A 21,611-nucleotide genomic window follows, 5' to 3' on the forward strand; every position below is an offset into this window, starting at 1 on the left:
TCAGTGTGGTCTGGGATATATTTAGTTAGTGAAAGATATTTCAATTAAGTGGACAAAGCTCCAAGCACTCTATTTGTCAATCAATTCAAGGTGTTCACAACAAATACATACATACATATATGTACATATTTACCAATAACAGGGTTTGTATAATAAATTAAATATCAATAAATATAGAAAAATAAAAGAGTGAATATAGAACGAGTGAGATTTGGTTTTGAACCCTTCACTTTTGTTCGTTAGGAATTCGCTTGAGAATCATTTAATCATTTTTTTAAGCTATTTAATTAAAACATATTAATATAATAATTTATGTATATTTTGCGAGAGGAAATTTCATTAATGAATAATTAATAAAATCTGTGAATATACATATAAATGATGTTAGTTACTCATTTAAACATCTTATAAAACATTTGTTACGCCTCTAGGTCTTATGCATACCTATCTCGATGTAGTGAACGTTCAGCAATTCAAACTACGGGGTCGCAAAGGTTCTACAAATATACATTTATAGATATAGCATGTTTCAAAAATTATTTATCTGCGGAAAACTGTATAATAATATGTTGTATTCCACTGCGACGTAATAATTTGTAGTTAAGTTTCTCTTTGGTTTTAATAATTTTAAAATTTTTAGCATAATCCTTCAATATGCACTTTTGTTAAAATAATAAATGTTATAATGTAACTAGTTGGAGCAAATTTTTGTTTTGACTATTTACAATTTATATATTACTATAAATTGAAAATGTCTATCTGTATAGATTACAGGGAAGGACATAAAGAGTACTTCCAAGTTTTGAAAACGACTTACCTACCATAAAGTGTTACCAAAAAATCGATACGAAATACATATGTACATACGTATGCATCTAAAAAATTACTATACAGCGAAATATATGTATGTGATTATGTTACTATTAACTTTTATTACATTTAGTGAGAGATTGAGTCGTTAAGAGACGTCATGAAATTTACCCGACTCTTCGTCGATAGACATGGGAACTATATAGTTGGAAAATGGCGGCCACATTATTCACATTTGTATATATGTATGTACGTCTGATTAAATTATCGAATTTCTAATGTTTGAGCAGAGAATGTTAATGAATAGAGAAGGCGCAAACAGAGAATGTTAATGAATAGAGAAGGAGCAAATGTTAGCTGTACTAAAATGTAACTTACGATGAGGGAACATCGAAAACGTGCAAGTTCGAAAATAAAATTTCACCATCCTATCAATTTACGCAACGAACTACACCACTCTCTAAGCAAAATGTTCTTCGGCATATTGGCATTGGCAAATGGAAATAATAAAAACGAAAGTAATTGACTTCGGACAAGAAAATATTAATAATGAGAGAAATAATATGAAAATAGAATTAAAATCATTCAATAAAAAAGGGTTATAAAAATAAAAAAATTGTATATAAAAATATCTGATAGGCTTTGAACTTAGGCAAAATATTTGATTGCAATAATTGAGTGTGCTATATATACTATATACAAGCAGCATCACAAACGATATTCGAGCTACTTTGTCTAATCTGTGAACTCAAACAGCTGTTGTTGTTTACTTGCTTCAAATGTTCATATGTCTATATGTGAATATTCTTGAAATTGCCTCCTTCATTCGAATGTCCAAATAAATTTGCATATACATATGTACATATGTATATCCCTCAATATGTCTTTCGCAAAAAATCAAACAATCGCGCAAGTGACAAACAAACGTAGACGACCATCATTGGCCAATAATATTCAAGCGAACTCGCGGCTAATTTCATATTACAACGACAACAAATTCATTTATAAGGAACGTGCATCTGCTTCAAAGCAAAGTTCGTTCGTTCATAACTCTGCGCCGCGCTATTTTTTCTGTGAGCCTGGTCAACCACATTTGGTTTTCATATAGAATTATAAGTTTATAAAATGAATGAATGAAAGAAATAGAATTAAAACGAGAAAAATTCAATTTTACAATTTGTATCACTGAAAATCCTACCATTCCCCTTGCATTTGTATGCTGCTTACTCACTACAATGCTAAAAATCAGAAATTGAAGAATTTGTCTGATGTTCCCTTCAGAAAGGAGAATTGGCAACATAACCTATTAGCGAGTTAAAATAATATTTATATTTTTTTCATATTATGGACTATATATGGCATTAAATTATAAAATTTATATAAAATTGACATGTACATATGTATGTATATGAAATCATTAACTACTTCTATATACTCTAAGCACACTACATATAGTACTTTTATATGTTTACTTATTATTATTATTTCATAGTTTGTCGATTTAGCCCATTTTATCTAAATACGACGCTATGAAAATGCAGCCCAATCGGTAATCGCAATATTTCAAAAGAACATAACCCAACTTTCAATAGCAAACCACTGCAAAAAGGACAAACGAGACAACATAGCCGACCGTCATTGTCGTAAAATTGTCCATTGAAACAAATTTTGTCACGATTCACACAATTTGGTGTCAATATGTATGTATGTATATACATATGTATGTTTGTGGACAAAGTCGTCGTTTGGTTTTTTTCAACAACACAATGTCCGCGCGCACTCGCCGTTATTTCGTTGGCTTGCCACCATGCACATAGGCGTGTCAAGTGAGGGCTCTAATATATTAATATTAGAGATGAAACTGATAGCAGTTTGGCCGGATACCGACCGGCGAAACTTAGCCGTTTGCGGAGGCGTCGCGCGAACGATCGGGTGTACTCGGTTCGATTCGGGTCTTTTCGTAGATGAGTGAAGTTAACAATTGTACCATTCATTGTGTCGATTGCATGCAGTGCAGGCACGTGTGTGATCGTTTTTAGGTTATAATTTTATTTGTGCTCTTATTATTTGAAGTTCATACATAATTACATATATACATAAGTCTAAAAGATTTAGCCACGAGAAATGGCATCGATGAAGAAAAGATCGCCTTTATGGGAATACTTTGACATAAGCAGTGAAAATAAAAAGTTAGCTCTTTGTTTATTATGCAATGTTAATATTTCTCGTGGTGGCGAAGGGAAAAAAGCAGGTATGTATCTAATAATAATTAATCTAATTGCAATAATTTTAATACCTTTCAAGTAAAATGATATCTTGCAAGTTTCGTAACATATTCAATAATTATTGATTTCGGGGTATTTCGTTTTTGTTTTGGGGTGTTATATGTATATCTAAGTTATATATCTGTAATTCCACTGTTGTTCTGATTCCCATAACAAGTGCTTAAGTGCTACTTACTTTTGGGTCAGATCAATGTATGTGATGTTGTGGGATATTTATTTATTATTATTTATTTAAACGACTGGTAGTGGTAGCTATGAAGCTGTGTTTTTTTATTGTAATTTATGGTTTATCCATCTACGAGTATCTAGTTGTTGTTAGGCACATATTATTTTAAGTAAATATAATGTTTAATGTTATTTATAGAAGTATCTTTATGGTATACCTACTAATTTTACCTTTATTTATTTATACCATTAATTAAGTACTTTTTCTAGGTAATCATTTAAAATCAAAACATCCAGATGAATTTAGTGCTTTGAATAGTAGAAAGTAGGCTGTTGAGCCTACTACAGTTTCTTTAGCCATTGCGGGGACAAGTTCATCTTCAGTAGCAAAAACGCAATTGACTATGACAGAATCTTACGAAAGGAAATTGCTCTGGGATATAAATGATACTAAAGCGACAAAGTACCATTATTTAGTAGCTGAAACGATTGCACTCGACAACGAGCCATTCTCCATAGTGGGAAGAACCGGTTTTACCAGGCTCTTAGAACAAGCTTTACCCCGTTATAAACTGCCAAGCCGGACTTATATTGCCCAAAAAATCGTTCCTGAGATGTATGATAGAATTTACGAGAAAATCAAACGTAACATTTCGAGTGCCTTCGCTATTTCAGTGACATCTGACATATGGACTTGCTTACACAATAATGCTAGCTTTCTGAGTTTTACAGCTCATTGGATATCACCTGAGTTTAAACTAGAACACAGAGTTCTGGCAATGAAGCCTTTCTCAGGTTCAGACACAGGAGAAAATATAGCAATGGAACTCAACAATATCGCAAACCGCTGGGATATTGAGCACACTAAAATACATTTGTTCATTCATGACAGTGGTGCTAATATAGTGAAGGGTGTTCGTTTGGCTAAATACGATTCTGCGAGATTTTTTATACATAGTAACGCTTCAAAGAGCCATAAACGAGTCGCTCAAAATCCAGACTGAAGTAACAGCTACAATTGCTGCTGGAAGGCGACTTGTGACGCACTTCAATCACTCAGGTCTAGCTCAAGAATAACTGCTGAGGATCCAGAAAGAGCTTAGTTTACGCGAGCATCAGTTAGTGCAAGATGTTAGCACTAGGTGGAATTCCACTTTTTACATGATTGAGCGTTTGTTAGAACAGAAGCGGGCCATATCATTGTATATTGGTGATCACGATACGCTCATAAATTTGACAGCTCAACAGTGGAATTTGATGGAGCAGTGTATCAATTTATTAAAGCCCTTCGAGAAATTACTAAAATAAAAAGTTCTGGACTATCATGCAGTTATACCACACGTTACTGCTTTAAAAAAATACTTAGATAAAACTGAAACTGAGCAAAGAACTCCTGATTTATCACATATGCGAGCCTCGTTAAAAGCTGAGTTAGAAACTCGTTTTACCTCCATAAGTCAAGCCTCAAACTTCTTGATTGCAACTTATCTAGACCCTAGATTCAAAACAAACTACTTGGGGGTGATTGAAGCTGCAAAAGCACGCCAGGAGATTTTATTGGAATATTTGAAAATGTCTTGTGAAGAGTCTTCAAGTAGCAGTTTATGTTCAACACCGGCTAAAAAGAGTAGAGGAGAGGAAACAGAGCCAACTGTATCTTGCAAAGCTCAAAATCTACCTTTCTTCTCCTTGCAGCAGTGTGTATAGCGAAAGACTTTTTTCCCAAGCTGGGCTTATTTATTAAGAGAAACGCAACCGCCTGCTTCCTCTCAATGCGGAGAAATTAGTATTCATTCATCATAATTTGTCCTTAGTGCAGTACGAGTACTAAATGTACTAATTCAATTAATTTCCCTGTATTACATTAACTTACTATTGTGTAATTTAAAATTTAATACTTAAACTAATTATATTTATGTAATGTGATTCTTACTAAATAAAGCAAATAATTACTCAAAAATACGTTTCTTTTATCCAGCTTTTTTTTACATCATTTTTCGGACATCCGGCCGAATAGTAGCTATCCGGTATTCGGCCGGGTAGTATAATATTATGGTGGCCGAATAGGCCGGATACAGGATAGTTACCGGATATCCGTTTCATCTCTAATTAATATGTTGCTTAATTTGTATTGAAAAATACTGATGCATTTATGAATTATTTTCGTAATATAATAATATACTTAAAAATATAAATACACATAAATTCATACCTGTAATCGTTTTTAAACTAAATTCGATAAATAAATAATTATGTGGTGGTGCGCCCGAGCCCCTCCTTGCCTGCGATCGTTCAACTCGCAAAAAGCAAAAAGTGTAGACAAAAGTCATTGTTTGTGCGGGGCAAGAAGAAGCAAGCATCAGCGTACGTGTATTTAAGAATGCATGTGTGATATCACATTTGTGTAAATACGCATAATAAGGGAATATTCAATAAACCTAAACATATGAACATATTTTCCTGAAATATTTTAATTATCTCAGGAAGTAAAATATGCTATTAAAGTAATTGAATTGAGATATGCTTAGATTCCAATTAAGAAAATAAAAAATTAAATAAAATTTCAGTTCCATGAGTTTTAGGATTCGAACGTGTAGGCTCGTATTCGGATTGTGCTTAACCCCTTCCCGCTTACGACCTCAGCCACCGCAAAAGTGAAAACGTTAATATTCTCTGGTGGTACGCATTGGCGTCAGCGCCTATCACTCTTCTTTTCCTTTTCCCAGCTGCATCTATGAGCATGTAACAGAAACCAAGGAATTAGCTAGCCCCATATATGTATGTATGTACCGCAACTAATGATTTTCGTTATACTGATTGCATTTAAGCCGAGTATATCTGTCAATGTACGAGTTATTTAAATAAAATTGCGCGGATATTTTCTCGAGCGTACTTTAGTTCAAAGCTAGGTTCCAAGCTAGGTTAAATGGGGAGTGCAATCATTTGGGATGCTAAAAACATCGAATCGCTATGTACCAATGATTCTGATAATGGCTGGCTATGGGTATGATATCCATACAACTCTTATCAAGAAGTGACTTAATGCCGTTGATAGTGAGTTTAGGGATTCCTTAAGTAGCCCTGATTGCATGGTTGACTGGTAATAGTCACTTCTCTGAGTAATAAATCTACTGCTATCTTAATGACAGCAATCTTGGCTTGAAAACCGCTATAGTAATATAAATACCAATACTTAATTGAACTGCAATGCTAGACGTACCACGCCCGTACTTGCGGAAGTATTTTAACTTTTAACAAGAAAAAACGTTAACTTCAGTTGCACCGAAGCTATATTACCCTTCACAAATACAAATGCCCCTTACAAGAACTAGATTTCGAGCGTTTAATTTGTATGGTAGCTATATGATATCGTGATCTGATCTGACCAATTTCTGCGGAGAATAATTTGTTGCCTTAAGCGATAACTCGTGCCTAATTTCGTGAAGATAACTTTCATGCAAGAACTTTACTCCGATCGTTCAGTTAATATGGCAGCTATATGCTACAGTCATCCGATCTATACAATTTCTTTGGCGATTCGATTATTGCCTTAAATAATAATAATACATGCCAAATTTCGTGAAGATACCTCGTCAAATAAAAGAGTTTTTCATACAAACTCTTGATTCCGATTGTTCAGTTTGTATGGCAGCTATATGCTATAGTGGTCCGATAGCGGCCGTTCCGACAAATGAGCAGCTTCTTTGTGAGAAAAGGACAGGTGCAAAATTTTATATCGATAGCTTAAAAACTGAGGAACTAGTTTGTATTGATACAGACAGGCGGACATGGCTAAATCAACTCAGCTCATCATACTGATCATTTATGTATATATTTTCTAGGGTCTCCGACGTTTCCTTCTGGGTGTTACAAGTTTCGTGGCAAACTTAATATACCCTGTTCAGGGTATAAAAACCTGAAAGCGATGAGAGCGGTTAACAACATCAATTGTTTAACCAATGAAACATCCACATATTGTGATCTATTTAAAAATCAAAAATGATATTTGAAAAATTGTTAACATCTTCAAATTAATAAAATTTCGAAGCCTAATATTATATATTTTATATATGAATTTAAAGCTTCAATGATAAATAAGAAGATACCTCTACGATTTCCAGATTTTATAAAGATATGTATATTGCAATACAGATATCATTCTGAATTTATTTTAATTTAAATGGTTAGTTATACAACATGAATTACTTATAAATATCCAGTAATTAAGTTTTTGCCAAACTTTCCCAACGATCCGGGACTGTATAAAAATAACGATCCATTGCATCAATAAACCGTTGCTTATAACGTTCTGGTGATATAACTGTTGGTAATTTGCCCATGCCACCTAATATGCCCGTTTGTTTTACAAATGACTCAACCTTTTTATCGAAAGTAAATGTTCGTATGTAGTCTGTAATATATTATAAGATATATTTTATTGTTTTTTTGTTGTTTTTGTACTTACCGATTATTCCCAATACTAATATATTGCTATCGTGATTTAAACCTACGAGCAGCGAGTAATCCATTATTTGATTTTTTTCTAAAAATGTAGAGTCTCTATTGATAGCATCTTTGAGGACTGCTTTGCTATGTGACAAAATGTATAGTGGTTTAGACCAAGACACTGTAAAACATAATTTGTTATGTTAGTTTAATTGACATTGACGCCGCAAATTAAAGTTATATTATATATGTAAGTGTCATTGTATATTTTAATTATATATATAATACATTTATACCTGTTTGTCATAATTTTCTGACGATACAATGGGTAACTTATTAAAAATTGAGAAACCCTATTGAAAATTGGGCACTAAGCAAGTTGTTGTTGGTATAGCAATAATAAATTTTTTAAGTCTATGTGCTTTTATTATTATTTTTATTTAGTTGTAATGAGTAATTTTAGATAGTGTTTAAGTTTTCCGTTGGCTAGAGTGAAAAATTTTTATTTACAACACCAAGAACCGTTTGTTTCAATAATTGTAAAAAAGAGCAACATTTCAAAGTTTCTCCTTTCAAGAGGATTTTTCGTTGCAACAACAAAAATTTTAATATTCATATTTTATTTGGGAGGGTCGTGCTGGTGTACATTTTTAAATTAAAAAAAGTATAAATGAATAGATAATACTAATGTGACATCAAATTTAGCAGGGAGCTTGATATAATATAGGATTATAGGATAGGTTAATATAGGATAGTAAAGGTAGTAATACCCACTTTTGAATGAATGTTCACAAAGCATTTTACAAATCTGAATATAGCATACGTTGAACGTAGTATGAATGTAGTAAAAACGGGTTCATAAATTTGACTACCTAGCATTCTTTTTAGATTTTGAACTATATCGGTATAAAGCAATTAAGTATTAGGTCAAGTACAAAGACATACATTATTTTCCCAAATTTAAGTGCTATTGAATCACAAAATATGGTAAGATAAGATTTCGTACTAAAAAACATTTTCAGACAGTTTTATGATTGTTTGACTCAGTATTGTTTGAACATGCGTCAAAGAGAAAATACACCATATTTTTCGATAAAGACAAAAAAGCAAACCAATCGGCTGAAAATGTGAATAGTCTTTGCGGTCTTGATACTGTAGACAATCATGCTCAATTTTGGTTTCGTCGATTCTGTTTCAGTAATTTTGATGTCAAAGCTGCATCACGCTAGATAAAATAATGTAAATCGTCAATAATTGCGACGAGTCGGTGCAAACGATGGCCAAACCAGGATTGACTTTCAGGAACGGTTTGCTATGTATTTGGTGGGATTGACAGGGAATCATCTACTATGAGCTCCCATCTATCGACCAAAATGGGAAAGATTGATAATGGAAAGTGGGCGAGGTTAAAATTCGATACATCTCCTTATATATCTCAATTAACTCTATATAACATGTTGCGGAATTTTAAACATTTCCTTTACATGTTTGATTTTTTTTTTTCATTTCAAAATCTACAATTTGTCTTTAATTTTATATGTACGATTGGTAAATTTAAAATTTATGATTATGTTTACTTACTTTGAACTAAATTTTCATCCAATAGAACTATTTCACCTTGTTGGTCAGTGGGGTCTACCATTCGATTGCGTTCAGAACCCTTTAAGTCGAATTTATTTTTAATATCACAATCATAAAAAAGGTTCTCCATAACTAGCAATGATTTCTCCATAAATGAACTACAAAAAAAAAAATATTAGACTAGATATGACTACAAGAATAAAGAAAACTTTGGCGACAAATAATAGCTCTCTCTCTGTACAAATCTCTAAAATGAGTGGTGAGGAAATTGGGAGATTATTGGCTGTTTTTATACTCTCGCAACCTGTTGCTACAGAGTATAATAATTTTGTTCACCTAACAGTTATTTGTATCACCTAAAACTCATCGAGTTAGATATAGGGTTAAGTATATATAAATGATCAGGATGAAGAGACGAGTTAAAATCCGGGTGACTGTCTGTCCGTCCGTGCAAGCTGTAACTTTAGTAAAAATTGAGATATCTTTATGAAACTTGGTTTACATGTTTCTTGGTACCGTAAGACAGTTGGTATTGCAGATGGGCGTAATCGGGCCACTGCCACGCCCGCAAAACGCCATTGATCAAAAACCAATAAATTGCCATAACTAAGCTCTAAGGTAAATACAAAACTGATATTTGGTATACAGGATCACATTAGGAAGGGGCATCTGCAGTTTAAATTTTATTAAAAATAGGTTTAATGTGCATATCTCCTAAACCGCTTAAGCTATAATAACGAAATTCACCGAGTACGAACGTTTTTATCACCTCTATCGATAGTGTGAAAATGGGTGAAATCGGGGGACAACCCCGCCCACACCCACTATAACGGTGCTGGTTAAAACTACTAAAAGCGGAATATTACAAGCACTAAACACGCCAGAGATATTAAATGTAATCTTTGGGATGGTATGAGATGACTTTATAGGAACCGAGTTCAAAATTAGACAGTGGACAGATATTAAATTTGATCTTTGGGATGGTATGAGATGACTTTATAGGAACCGAGTTCAAAATTAGACAGTGGGCGTCCGTTCCCACGACAGTCGGGTCTACGTAACTGGAACGGACCCGGATTTATTCCGGCCAAGGACTGTCAATTCGGCAGAATTCTTCCGCTACAAGAACAACAGGTGAAAACCCATATCTTGGGATCTGCTTAACCGATTTCAACCAAATTCGGTACAAAGCATTATTCTATTATACTTCATATTTCTGTGTTATAGTGCGAAAATGGGCGAAATCGGATTACAACCACGTCTATTTCCTATATCACACCATTTTAAATTCCATCTAATTCTTTCACTTTCCACTATGCAAATCAAGCAATAATGATTGTATCGGGGTAAAACTTTGCATGAATACCTGAAGTAATTTCCCGGACTTTGATCCTTGCAAGTTGCGAGTGTATAAAATGTTCGATTACACACGAACTTAGAGCTTCCTTACTTGTTTCGCTTCGGTTTTTTGACATAATTTTTACGGTTTCCTATAAATAGATGTTTGTGGTGAAGTAATACTTGAATACCTTACTTGTGATGTTTTTAACCGTAGTTTATTGACCGAATCGATATGGTTATCCTAAAGGTTCATATGCTAATATACAAATAATTTATGAATAACTGCTTTTTTTGAATAAATATAAAATATGCTAAAATATTAAATTCAATGAAACGAGGGCAGAGGTACACTTAGACTTAGTGGGGCCATTACAATCTATAATTTAATGATACAGTTTAGAAATGGATAAAATCGGATAGTTACTATACAGCTGTTATGTTGATCTGATCTGAGATAACTATCTTATACGAGAAGCTCCGAATCTATGACTGACTTTACCCGAAAATATCAGTCAACTTGTAGCATATCTTCACAAAATGAACTGAACATAATGGTCAGGTCCGGAGTTACAATTGGTGCAGCACTTTTTTTTAGCATATACTGATTTTGTTGTTCTAGTTAACAATTTATCTGAATAAAATTGCGGGGAAATATTTTCTCAAGAGTACTTTAGTTTAATGATAAAAGTAAATAAAATCAATGCAGATCATCCTGTAGTCCAAATATATCCAATATCCATAAAGTTGGATCCAATAAAAAGGTCTGGAACAGATGTGGACTGATTTTCACAACTTTTATATGGGAGTCGCGACTTATGCCAAGATTTTCTTCGATATCTTAGTTCCAGACTATTTGTCTAATTTTTGATCTGAGTTACATATAAACCTATAGGTTTCTAATATGACACTTATCGGACTTTTCGTAGTTTTGAACATAGCCGTTATATGGGAGTGGGGGATGAGGTTTAGTCGAACATTAAAATATTATTTAACTTTTATATTTTAGTTTACGTACTCTTTTTTTTTTACGATAACTTTAAACACTCCAAAAATTTTTGCCAGCAATGTGGGCTGATTTTGCTGCTGACATTTGCTGATATACTCAAAATAATTTGGAGCGAAATTTTCAAAAATATTAATATCTCCTTTGGTCATTTCCTTCAACACAAAGCGATCATCTGAAAGAATAAAATGATTAAAACAATATATATAAATATATACTAGTAGATCCGACCACGCATTGTGGTATACATAAAATACTATTATAATAAATTATTCTATACAATGAAAATATTATTTACGAATAAAGGCGAAATCGTTATTGCCGGTATAAGAATCCAATGAATTGTATTTGAGGCTTTTAAAAGTGATTTAAGATGAATTTTCGTTTTGCATTTTACCCAAAATATAATAATAAAATAATTTTTGTTTTTTAATTTGAACCATGCGTATGTTTAGAAATATAATTTTGTTCTATTTGTGAATTATTCTAACTTTAAGCATAATTGGATTAAACCGGAGATAGTGTTCTAAATTTTACTAAAATCTGTTCAGTAGTAACGTGACATGAAATTTTTATATAAACATATGGTATGTATGTACATATATGAACATACATAGATAGATATACATACGTATGTATATACTCATTTCAATGGTATATAGATGTAAAAAACACCAAACTAATGATTAACAATAAAAAAATTTTAATCTCCAAATTATGTTGTCAATAAGGCTCATACATGATATTTTATTATACAAGTCTTCAATCAAGAAAGCCAAGATGGCTGACTGGAAAGTGTAGCGTGGAAAGCTTCCATAGGACAATGAATTCTTTAAAATATCATATTTTTTGCTCAAGATTCCATAGAAGGAACGGACTAATGCAATAATAGAATATTGATGTGAAATTTCTGACTTACCTAATGTTTTGCAGAATCGTGAACCAGATTTCCCACCTCTTGCTTCCCACTGTACACTGCTGCATAGAGAACGAGCCAAACAATTACGGCATTTCTCGATTTCTGTCTGCAAAACATTTCGATTGAGTTTGGTTGCGTCTGTTTGTGTTGGGTGATTTATATCGCTTGTGGGTTTATGCACCAATTCCATTTCAGGGCCACTGCGGCTTTGGCAAACTTTTAACTCCTCACGTTTTTTCTTCTGCTCAAGCTCTTTATATAATGATTTTTCCGTATTTGGAGGTTTTAATGTTTTTACCCGCATTAAATCGAACTCTTTTGCAAAGTAAATTTTACATGTAAATTGTGTGCCGTTGTCATGGAAAGTTAAATCTACATGTGAAGTATTCGTTTTTGACTTGCTCCGTTCTTCTTCTGTGGTATTGGTGATATTTGGAACATCTTGTATGTCACTTTCATCTTCTTTTTGTGAACTGTAAGAGTAAATTAACGACAAAGCTTGTCAATTATATGCAAAAAAAAAAAACAATATTAGTATGATTAATCTACGAAAATATATTTTACCCACTTTTCTTGTAATTTCTGTTTTAAACTGGGGCTATGGTGGCTTTGATTTGTAATATTTTCACTATCCATAGTTGGCGGATGACCTAATCCAGCACCACTGCCGTTTTCAGCGTAACTACTGTTTGCCAAATTGGCAATTGATTTTTGATAGTCACTTGACGTCAGACTATATGCGATTAGCGAACTCAAGTCCTGATCGTGTACCAGTATCGGAAATACTCCCAGTGGTAATGTATAATGTTCTTGCGACGAAAAAGGTGATTGAAGCAAATTTGCTGGTCCCGCAGAAGGCAAAAGTTGTGTCAGTATTTTCTTGATAGATTTTTTATCGGTATTCGCCGAAATCGTAAGAAGGTGCTCCTCTGACGATCTCTCGACGGCGTTATCATCTATTTGTGAATATGTATCATCACGTAGCAAGCGAGGCCTTTCTGACATTATCGGCGACGCATCTAAATATTCAGAATGCAGGTCTTCGGTACAAGCAGTAACAGAATCCGGATGCATCTGACTTGGTTGTTTGGCTACTACCTTTTGTGCCAACGCAATATCATGTACCCTTGGGCCCCATAAATCAATACTCTCGGCCAGTACTCGTTTAGACATGAGTAACGCATCGTTTACATCATGTATACTGGCTTTTGGTTCAGTGAGTAAAGCTTGTACAATTTCGATATGTTGTTTAAAAATAAAATGATCTCTGTTCAACGCTGTCTTTAGATTAAGCACAATCGCCAAAGTATCATCCTCGGTGGCAAGATCAGCAATACGCTCATGAATGCGAGTATACACTTCATGCCCCTTCATGGAAAATGTTTTAATTTCTTCCACATATTTGAAATGATCAAACTGTGGTGGTTTTAGATCTAATATCAGTGGAGGTAAACCAATATCCCATACTTCAATAGGTGTGTACTGAAATTTAGCCCCCACGCCTCGATAGGTGAAATAGTGTACATAATCACGATGGAGAGAATGCTGGCATTGATTATATTCTGTGCAGCTTGGGCTTACTGAAGGGGAATTCCTGCTGATAATTGTTCGCCTTTTATAGGAGTGTCCATGAAAACGGAGCTCCAGATACTTTGCAAAAGAAAGGCATTTTGAATTGTCGGATAGCGGTACACTCGGCGTCATCTCATTGCAAATTGTACACCAAGCGGTAAAAAAAATTCGATTAGGATCGGTTTTTATATTATCCTCACTGAGGAAAACTTGTACACATCCCATGGAATGCACGTAGCTGTAGAAGATAGTTGGATAAAATACAACTTGTCAAAATATTTTTATTTCATATCAATATACTAACCGGCGCACATGCCCCAACATTGGCAAATTGCAAAGTTTACATATCGAATTTAAACGACAACAGTAGCGTTGCAAGAATTGTCCAAGCATAATATCGTGTTGCCCATAAAATTTCATGTCTAACAAAGTTGGTGGGGCGCAAAACGAGGATGCAGACTTCGGATTGAAATAGAAACTGCAAAATAGTACCGGCAGCCTTTGATGGTTCTCCAAATCAAGCGCATCTTTAAAAACCAGTTCCTCGTTTACCTTCTGTGGAACTTGATTCACTTTTCTAAACGCTATGGATTTTAATGTTATTTGTTAAATAATTAACAAAAAATATTTGTTCATAATTACAATTTTTTTTCTTTGGATAACGCCCACCATATGACCTAAATTCTGCCAGTAAATTTTGTATATCGCGATTATCCCATGGTGTTGTGAGTTTGAGTTTTAAAAAAGGATGTGGAGATTTTAGCAGAGTTTCATTCGCATTAATTTTAATTTTTTTTTCCATACTTTCATTACGATCTAAATGCAGGCTATTCCTGTTTGACATTAATTTTGAATAAAATAACTCAGTTGGAAATAGTTTGCGTAGAGCACATTTTCGACCTTGTTCGGTTTCCAAATACGGTAATGGAAAGCTAAGAAATGGGCTGACCGAGAGTAAAGTTGAGCTGAGTGCAGTGCGAAAGCGATTATCGTAACGCGTCTCAACTGCTAATTTTACAACAGGTCGATCTTCTGGTATTTTGTTTGCGCCGACCTCCACGGAACGAAGTGGATCAGTAAAGTCAGCAACATTCTTTGACATTGAGATTATTTCTTTTCGTTGTGGCTGTACTTTCTCCTCCGCTTTTCGCTCCACCACAAATTTTACAGTGGAAATCGACGGTAATTTCCGTTCTTTATCACCAGGAGATAAATCATCTGGACTTGGTTCTTTCGAGTTGAAAATCGGTAGTTTTGGTGTAAGCGGATCCGCAAACTCATCCAAGAGGAAAGACATTTCCAATCGCCAGTTATAGCTAAAGTGGTAAGTAATATTATTCTTAACGTTGATTTAGAAGACTAATTGTACTCACCGCGCATACACTAAAAACGATGCAACTTTTTTAACCTTTGCCAGCTCGTTATTACAGCCTCCACGCAATAAGCATGTGAAGCCACGAGGATTATTCAATTTTTCAAAAAACATTAACGTTTTATTAATGCCAGTACCATCACTGAAATTTCGAATATAGAAAGCATCACACATGCCGAGCTGTGGCCGGGCTATATTGGACTCTATAGAAGCCACAATGTCACATTGGAGTGTGCGAGATATTCGTTCCATTACAGAAAGCTTCACATCTAAAACCAAGGTAATACCTTGTGAGCGTAGCATATCTTGAGCTATGCCCGCAACATTTTTATGCACCAATACCACATTTGGTTTGAAACTCATAATCCGATCGCAAACACGTCGTAAATACTCTTTTTCTTGTAACAAAACTGTTGCTATACTGACAAACTTTCCTTCAATACGTTCGTAAACAATAGGGCATTGTAAAAGAAGTATGCGTGGATGTTCAACACGTGTAGCCATATCTTTATGAGCAATGTTTTTTGAAAAAACAACCCCACCTACTATTGTACACTCTTGCCGTTTTCCCCCTGGTATTTTTTTTATATTTACATAATTTCTTATGTCCATTAACTCATTGGTGCAATATTCTGGTTTGAAATGATTGGCTGCTCGACAGCATAACGACATGAGTACTTTAGACCAACGCAAATCTAAATGGAATGTGCGTAGCATTTGAGTAAGCAACTGCTCTTCGTAGTCGCAGTAAGATTCCAATAGCTTAGTTGTAGTTGTAGTGGAACACAATGAAGACTCAAATTCCATGTCCCTCATGGAATGAAAACTCAATGAGGCATCTATTGTTTTTGGCGGCTGTGGTTCATCACTGTTATCAATCTGCGGAGTGGTGACCAAAGAAACGTTGGTTGAGTCCTTAAAAAAAGCATTGTTAAAATTATGTCTGTAAATAAAAAGCAATGCAATTAAAAAGTAAAATTATAATTTTATTCAAATTACTTATTCAGCTCAATAAACTTGTAATGCAGATTTTCATCGAAATCAATCAATTCAGAATCTGGGACTATAGGTTGTAGAAAACCAGCAGCTAACATTGCATTTAATATTGCTATAGCTTGTATCTTATTTGAAGATTTTTTATGTAAAATCATATAATCGATTAGATACGTGCCACAGTTCTGTGGTGTCAACTGACGTTGCATTTCTTCGTGTAGTGTTATTAAAGAATTTGATTGCTGAAGTATGTTCTTTCGATCATCAATAGATAAGCAATTACTCATATGAGTAGCAAAACGCTCTTCTTGATATCCAACAGATATCTTCCGAGTTGAAATTGCACGTGTAGACAAAACCTCAATGTTATTAATATCATTTTTATCTTCTAGTTTTTGGGTTAAATCTTGTTGTAAGGCCTGTAAATCTGCATGCAAATCCACTGCTATGTCTGGAGATTTTAAATAGCTAAGTACAATCTTTGAGCAATAGTTGCAAACCTTGAGGTCGCCTAAAAATATTTATTAAAATTGCATCATCCTAATATGTTTAAATATCATATAAACATACCAGCACACTTAATAATTTTTCCAGGCACAACTTGATTGCAGCATCTGGAACAGAATATTTGCCCACAAAGGCGGCAATGATGTTTTCTTCTAAAGGTAGAGAATTTTTGTGTACAATCATAACATTCCTTTGCCTTTGAATCAGGCATCCAAAAACGATGTAACTCAGTATCTTTGTAATTTTGTAGATCCTAATAATAAACATATTAATAACTGTAGTTTAAATAGCTTTTATTCTTCTTAAATATTACACTGTTTTTTGTCGCCATTAAGTTACTCATCCGTTTTAGTACATTGACCATGGTGCGGCCCTCACTGCTTTCGTTTGGTAATCTCGAAACTTGTTCTTCCATTTCGTTTTTAGATTCATCTATTGTAATGATTTTTGTGGTTGAATTACATTTGTCATGATTTTTATGCATATTGACAGTTTTATTTGGTGAATGCACATTAATTGATGAGATATTTATACAGGAATTTGAATTTTCATAAGAAATATTTGCGTTGCCGGTAGCATCTATACTTTCGTCAGCATAAAAAGATGATTTCGAAACTTGGGCCGGTGAGGTGCCATCTGCACTACTATTTGCTACTTCATTAACAGTGTTATAACTTTGATTATATACGTTTTGTATTTTGTTCACAAAGCGACCCAGTATAGATTCGGTCTCTTCATCTTCGAAATCCCGCGCAAATTCGGTAAGCTTTGTAGGTGAGTGGAGATGCTGATTCATTTTGCAGACAGAAATTTTTAAATGTTATTATGTAAAATGATTTATATAGACGAAATGTTTAATTGATCTCCAAGAGAAGATTCGGGTGCCAATGAACTCAGGGCCAAATCACTCCATTTTTGTTCCTATTACAAATATCAAAAATATAAACTGAAATATACTTTTAATTAACAATGGATTAATTTACCTGTTCGCTGAGTGTTAAATGTGAGTCACCACCATCAGCTTCTGGATCTGGCAGTTTATCTGCCGGGACAAGGATCTGATCAAAGGGTAAAACTTCCTCACGCCACTTATTATCGACAATATCCAATAAGCGACCCTCAGCTAGTGGCTGAAATTGAAAGCCAAAACACTACTCTATAAAAGAATTTTTCTCAGCTCTATATAGAGATAAAGTTAGTATTGCACCCGTGAATATATAATACGTGATAGTGCACATTTTTATCATTTTATTGAGCTAGCGAAATAGAAGAATGTAATTAAAAAAGTAGTAGTGAAGTAAATTAACATATTTATACTTAAATTTAAATTTAATTAAAAAATTAAAATTATAATCGAAAGACCACATATGATATAATCTTCTGTTCTTGCAAGTCATAACTTTAATAAAATATCGGTATTTATTTATATTTGCCTTGGATGGTCAGTCCCGTACGCCTTAAGTAAAAACTGAGATATTTTGATAAAAATTGGTACATGTGTACCTCGATACTCATGGGAGGAATCAGACCACTACCATGCTCAAAAAACGCTGTCAATCGAAACAGCGCTTAACCATCATTTATAAAGAGATGTTGAAATAAAGTTGTAAATCAAAAAACGCATAAAATACAATAAATCAGTCACCGTTGCAAATTTGGCGTAATAGGGGTTGCAGGTTGAAGAGTGATTTTAAACCTTGGAAATTATGCGTCGCCTGGTTAAATATTTATAAATCATAAACTATAAGCTGCTATAAGCAGAAATATAAAAAACCTTGCAGGAGTACTTTATTTCGCTAAAATTTATAAAAAACTATGCATCTTCCATAAAACGGTTAAGTTCAAAACGGTAAATGTATAGTTTAGGTTCCCCAATGAAGGAGGTCGCGAAAATTATGTTTTTTTCAAATTGTCTTATTTTGACGCTAAGATTACAAATCCGTGAGCGGAAAGTGAATTTTTTCAATTATTTATGTATATTTTTATATAAAAATATATTTAACACACTTTGCACTTTTCAAGTAACTTAGTTGTTGTTTTTTTTGTTGTAGCGGCAGAATTCTGCACAATTCAAATCACTTAGCTGTAATTACACGTTCAACGAGTTAGACATTTTCTTGCGAAAAAAAATACTGAAGAAATTTAACAGTCCCAATTTCTTTCACGCCGCGAACTGATGTTATCGACGAATAGAGGAGATCGTTCACTTCCTTTTTGCACTGGGGGTCTTTGGCCGTGCTTCAACAAAATAATCCTGGATTGATCAGGGTTATTTTTTTGAAGCGCGGCCGAAGTCCACCAGTGTTGAAAGGAGTTACCAAGCGAAATAAAATGGTGAAGTGCGTAATTTTTTGAAATTTGCATATAAACTCTTTTTTTAGAAAATTAAAAAAAAAAATAATTATTGAAAAATCAACTTTCCGCTCACGGATTTGTAAACTTCGCATCAAAAAAAATTTTTTGGGTCCTCCTTCGTTGGGGGACCTAAACTATACATTTACCCATTATCATATCCTCCCCTTGACGCAATTTGTATATGGTTAGGTTATGTTAGGAGGTCGATTCAAAAAAAAAGGATCCCACTTGGACAGCTTAAGATGCCGGTCCGTTGTGATACCTACAAAACTCCTATAATCTGGATCAAAAGACCCTTACAAGTCGACGAAACGCTTTGTGCTTACTACAAACTTGTTAAGACAGCCAATATCCATTTCGGCTAAGTATTCAGGTCCGCCAAAAGTGTTATTGCCGAGATATTTCAATCTCAGCCTAGCGAAAGCCCGACATTGGTGGAAAAAGTGCCGGGATGATTCCACTTCGCCCTCCTCCATGCAACTTTGGCAACTAGCATCGGGTAGTACTCCAAGCCGTACCGCATGAGTGCCCATTGGACAGTGTCCAGTGAGAACTCCTACCATAGCGGCGAGATGCACTTTGCTCAGGACGAGAAGTCCCCCCGACCTCCTGCGATCCACTCTTGGCCAGAAAGATCTCGCGGTCGCACAGGACTTGGTCGTCGACCAGCGTCTGCTGAGTGCACGCGAGGTCCATTGATCCAAAGCTAGAGCGCAAGACGCTAACGGAGATCTAACCCGATCCCATTCCGATGTGAGCGGGGCAAAGGTGCCCCCCCCTGGCTAGCTCATCGGCTTTACAGTTACCAGCGATTCCGCTGTGACCAGGCACCCAAACGAGCCTGATGTTGAAATAGCCAGACGCTATCTCTAGAGAGGACAGATACTCCTTGACTAGCTTTGATTGCACGGTTCGCGCGCTCAAAGCTAGTATTGCCCCCCTACTATCATCCACTCCGCTCACTTCTACAAACGAGGCTGCACTATGTAGCAGTACTTCTACCGCCACCTTGATGCAGCTACCTCCGCCTGAAAAACACTACAGTGATCTGGTAGCCTGACTCTAAGACTGACGGAGATCTCCTTGCAGAAAACCCCCCTCCAACCTTACCTCCTAGCCTCGATCTATCCGTGAAAAAGCTCACCGCGTCTCTTCTCCAGCGGCTTCTTCCCATCCACATGTCCCTCGTTGGAATATGAGCGGAGAAGGAGCCGCCTCGAGTGGGCTCAGTGACGCAGTGATCTATATTTTCCGGAATGCAGCTGAAGGAGGAAAGAATTTTGGAGTGTCCTTGTTCGGACCTCTTCATAAGCCCAGCTTCCCTGAGCCTTAGAGCACACTTCGCACCAATGCACCTACCGGCAATGTCCACAGGTGCTATGTTTAAAATAGCATTAAGAGCTATTGTAGGTGTGGTCCGCAGTGCACCGGAGATTCCGATGAGCTCCGCTCTTTGGACCAGCTCAAGCTTTTTAGCCAGTGTAGACCTTTCGAGCGCCCTCCACCAGACGAACACACCATCGTTGGGGGACCTAAACTATACAGTTACCCATTATCATATCCTCCCTTTGACGCAATTTGTATATGGAAAACGGAGTACAATTATACAAGCAATTATTATTTACTTTTCTCTCACCTATTCCATTACATCATCTAACCACAGCACTTTTAAAACTGATTAAGGTACATTTAGCTTACTAGTTACAATTTTTCTCTAAAGTTTTGTTATACAAGGTCATGTTTTCAAATTAAATAACTTATCTTTAAATCCACACACACATTCATTTTACTAAAAAAGACATCATTAACTTAATATTAGCTCTTGAAAGAGCTGTAGCTACATACATATATCGTTTTAATAAATGAATCATGTCGTGTAGTTAGCATAAATTATAAAGCTTGTACCTAATTACAAATATACATATGTGGAGATTTCATATAATTTATTTGCAAAACATTCTTCATTTTATAATTTTGTATATATTTAAGGAAATTGTTTGCATTTTGTGTATTAAACACCTCGGTACAGACCTGACTGTCCATTACTGGACTTCAATATAATTATTTATTGGATTTCACTTGTCACTACCGAAGTTAAGTCACAAATTGTCAAATATAATGTTAAAATAAGGGTAAGGTGAACTCCAATAGTTATGCACAATTTATTGCTATTTTACTCCATCATATTGTTACAAATTATTTTGTGATACTTTATCGAGTTAAACCAGAAATTTAATATTTTGTAAAAATCCCTTTTATTGC

The 21,611-nt window shown here is 34.8% G+C and overlaps 3 protein-coding genes across 6 annotated transcripts in view; 1 reads left to right on the forward strand and 2 right to left on the reverse strand.

Annotated features, from left to right (window-relative positions):
* LOC106614173 (probable methyltransferase-like protein 25) overlaps positions 1 to 21,611 on the forward strand; it is a 46,136-nt gene that overhangs the window by 15,033 nt on the left and 9,492 nt on the right. The window contains exon 1 of one of the 2 annotated variants that reach the window (XM_070108852.1): positions 63 to 143. The exons of the other annotated variant lie outside the window; for it this stretch is intronic. The gene's annotated coding sequence lies outside the window, so the exon portion shown is untranslated. Of the gene's footprint in view, positions 1 to 62; positions 144 to 21,611 lie in introns of those variants that run through there. 2 annotated transcript variants of the gene reach the window in all.
* Positions 7,375 to 17,790, reverse strand: fab1 (fab1 kinase). 2 transcript variants are annotated; one of them, XM_014247549.3, is made up of 12 exons: positions 17,308 to 17,790; positions 17,058 to 17,247; positions 16,494 to 16,998; positions 15,496 to 16,437; positions 14,765 to 15,438; positions 14,427 to 14,706; positions 13,119 to 14,360; positions 12,551 to 13,023; positions 11,644 to 11,806; positions 9,288 to 9,445; positions 7,726 to 7,887; positions 7,375 to 7,671 (listed from the first exon to the last, which is right to left on the reverse strand). In XM_014247549.3, exons 1-12 carry the CDS (start codon positions 17,788 to 17,790, stop codon positions 7,484 to 7,486), a joined length of 5,460 nt encoding a protein of 1,819 aa, XP_014103024.1. In that variant the 3' UTR covers positions 7,375 to 7,483. The 2 variants fall into 2 exon arrangements, with proteins under 2 accessions (XP_014103024.1, XP_069964943.1); XM_070108842.1 differs by lacking the exons at positions 7,375 to 7,671; positions 9,288 to 9,445 and having other exon boundaries at positions 7,739 to 7,887.
* Positions 17,775 to 21,522, reverse strand: LOC106627443 (anaphase-promoting complex subunit 13). Of its 2 annotated transcripts, none has more exons than XM_014247580.3 (3): positions 21,381 to 21,522; positions 17,978 to 18,124; positions 17,775 to 17,915 (listed from the first exon to the last, which is right to left on the reverse strand). In XM_014247580.3, the coding sequence occupies exons 1-3, from the start codon at positions 21,390 to 21,392 to the stop codon at positions 17,832 to 17,834; spliced, it is 243 nt and encodes an 80-aa protein (XP_014103055.1). In that variant the 5' UTR covers positions 21,393 to 21,522; the 3' UTR covers positions 17,775 to 17,831. The 2 variants fall into 2 exon arrangements, with proteins under 2 accessions (XP_014103055.1, XP_036223846.1); XM_036367953.2 differs by having other exon boundaries at positions 17,978 to 18,145; positions 21,381 to 21,521.

The sequence above is a fragment of the Bactrocera oleae genome, chromosome 4, assembly GCF_042242935.1.
Source record: "Bactrocera oleae isolate idBacOlea1 chromosome 4, idBacOlea1, whole genome shotgun sequence".
NCBI classification, from domain to species: Eukaryota; Metazoa; Arthropoda; class Insecta; order Diptera; family Tephritidae; genus Bactrocera; species Bactrocera oleae.

Coding starts and splice junctions, on each gene's coding strand:
- LOC106627443 (XM_036367953.2), bottom strand. Junction 17,916..17,977: donor ATTTAACACTCAGCGAACAG/GTAAATTAATCC, acceptor TATTTGTAATAG/GAACAAAAATGGAGTGATTT.
- fab1 (XM_014247549.3), bottom strand. CDS start 17,790: ATGAATCAGCATCTCCACTCACCTACAAAGCTTACCGAATTTGCGCGG. Junction 14,361..14,426: donor ATGTTGGGGCATGTGCGCCG/GTTAGTATATTG, acceptor TATCTTCTACAG/CTACGTGCATTCCATGGGAT. Junction 7,672..7,725: donor ATTAGTATTGGGAATAATCG/GTAAGTACAAAA, acceptor AATATATTACAG/ACTACATACGAACATTTACT.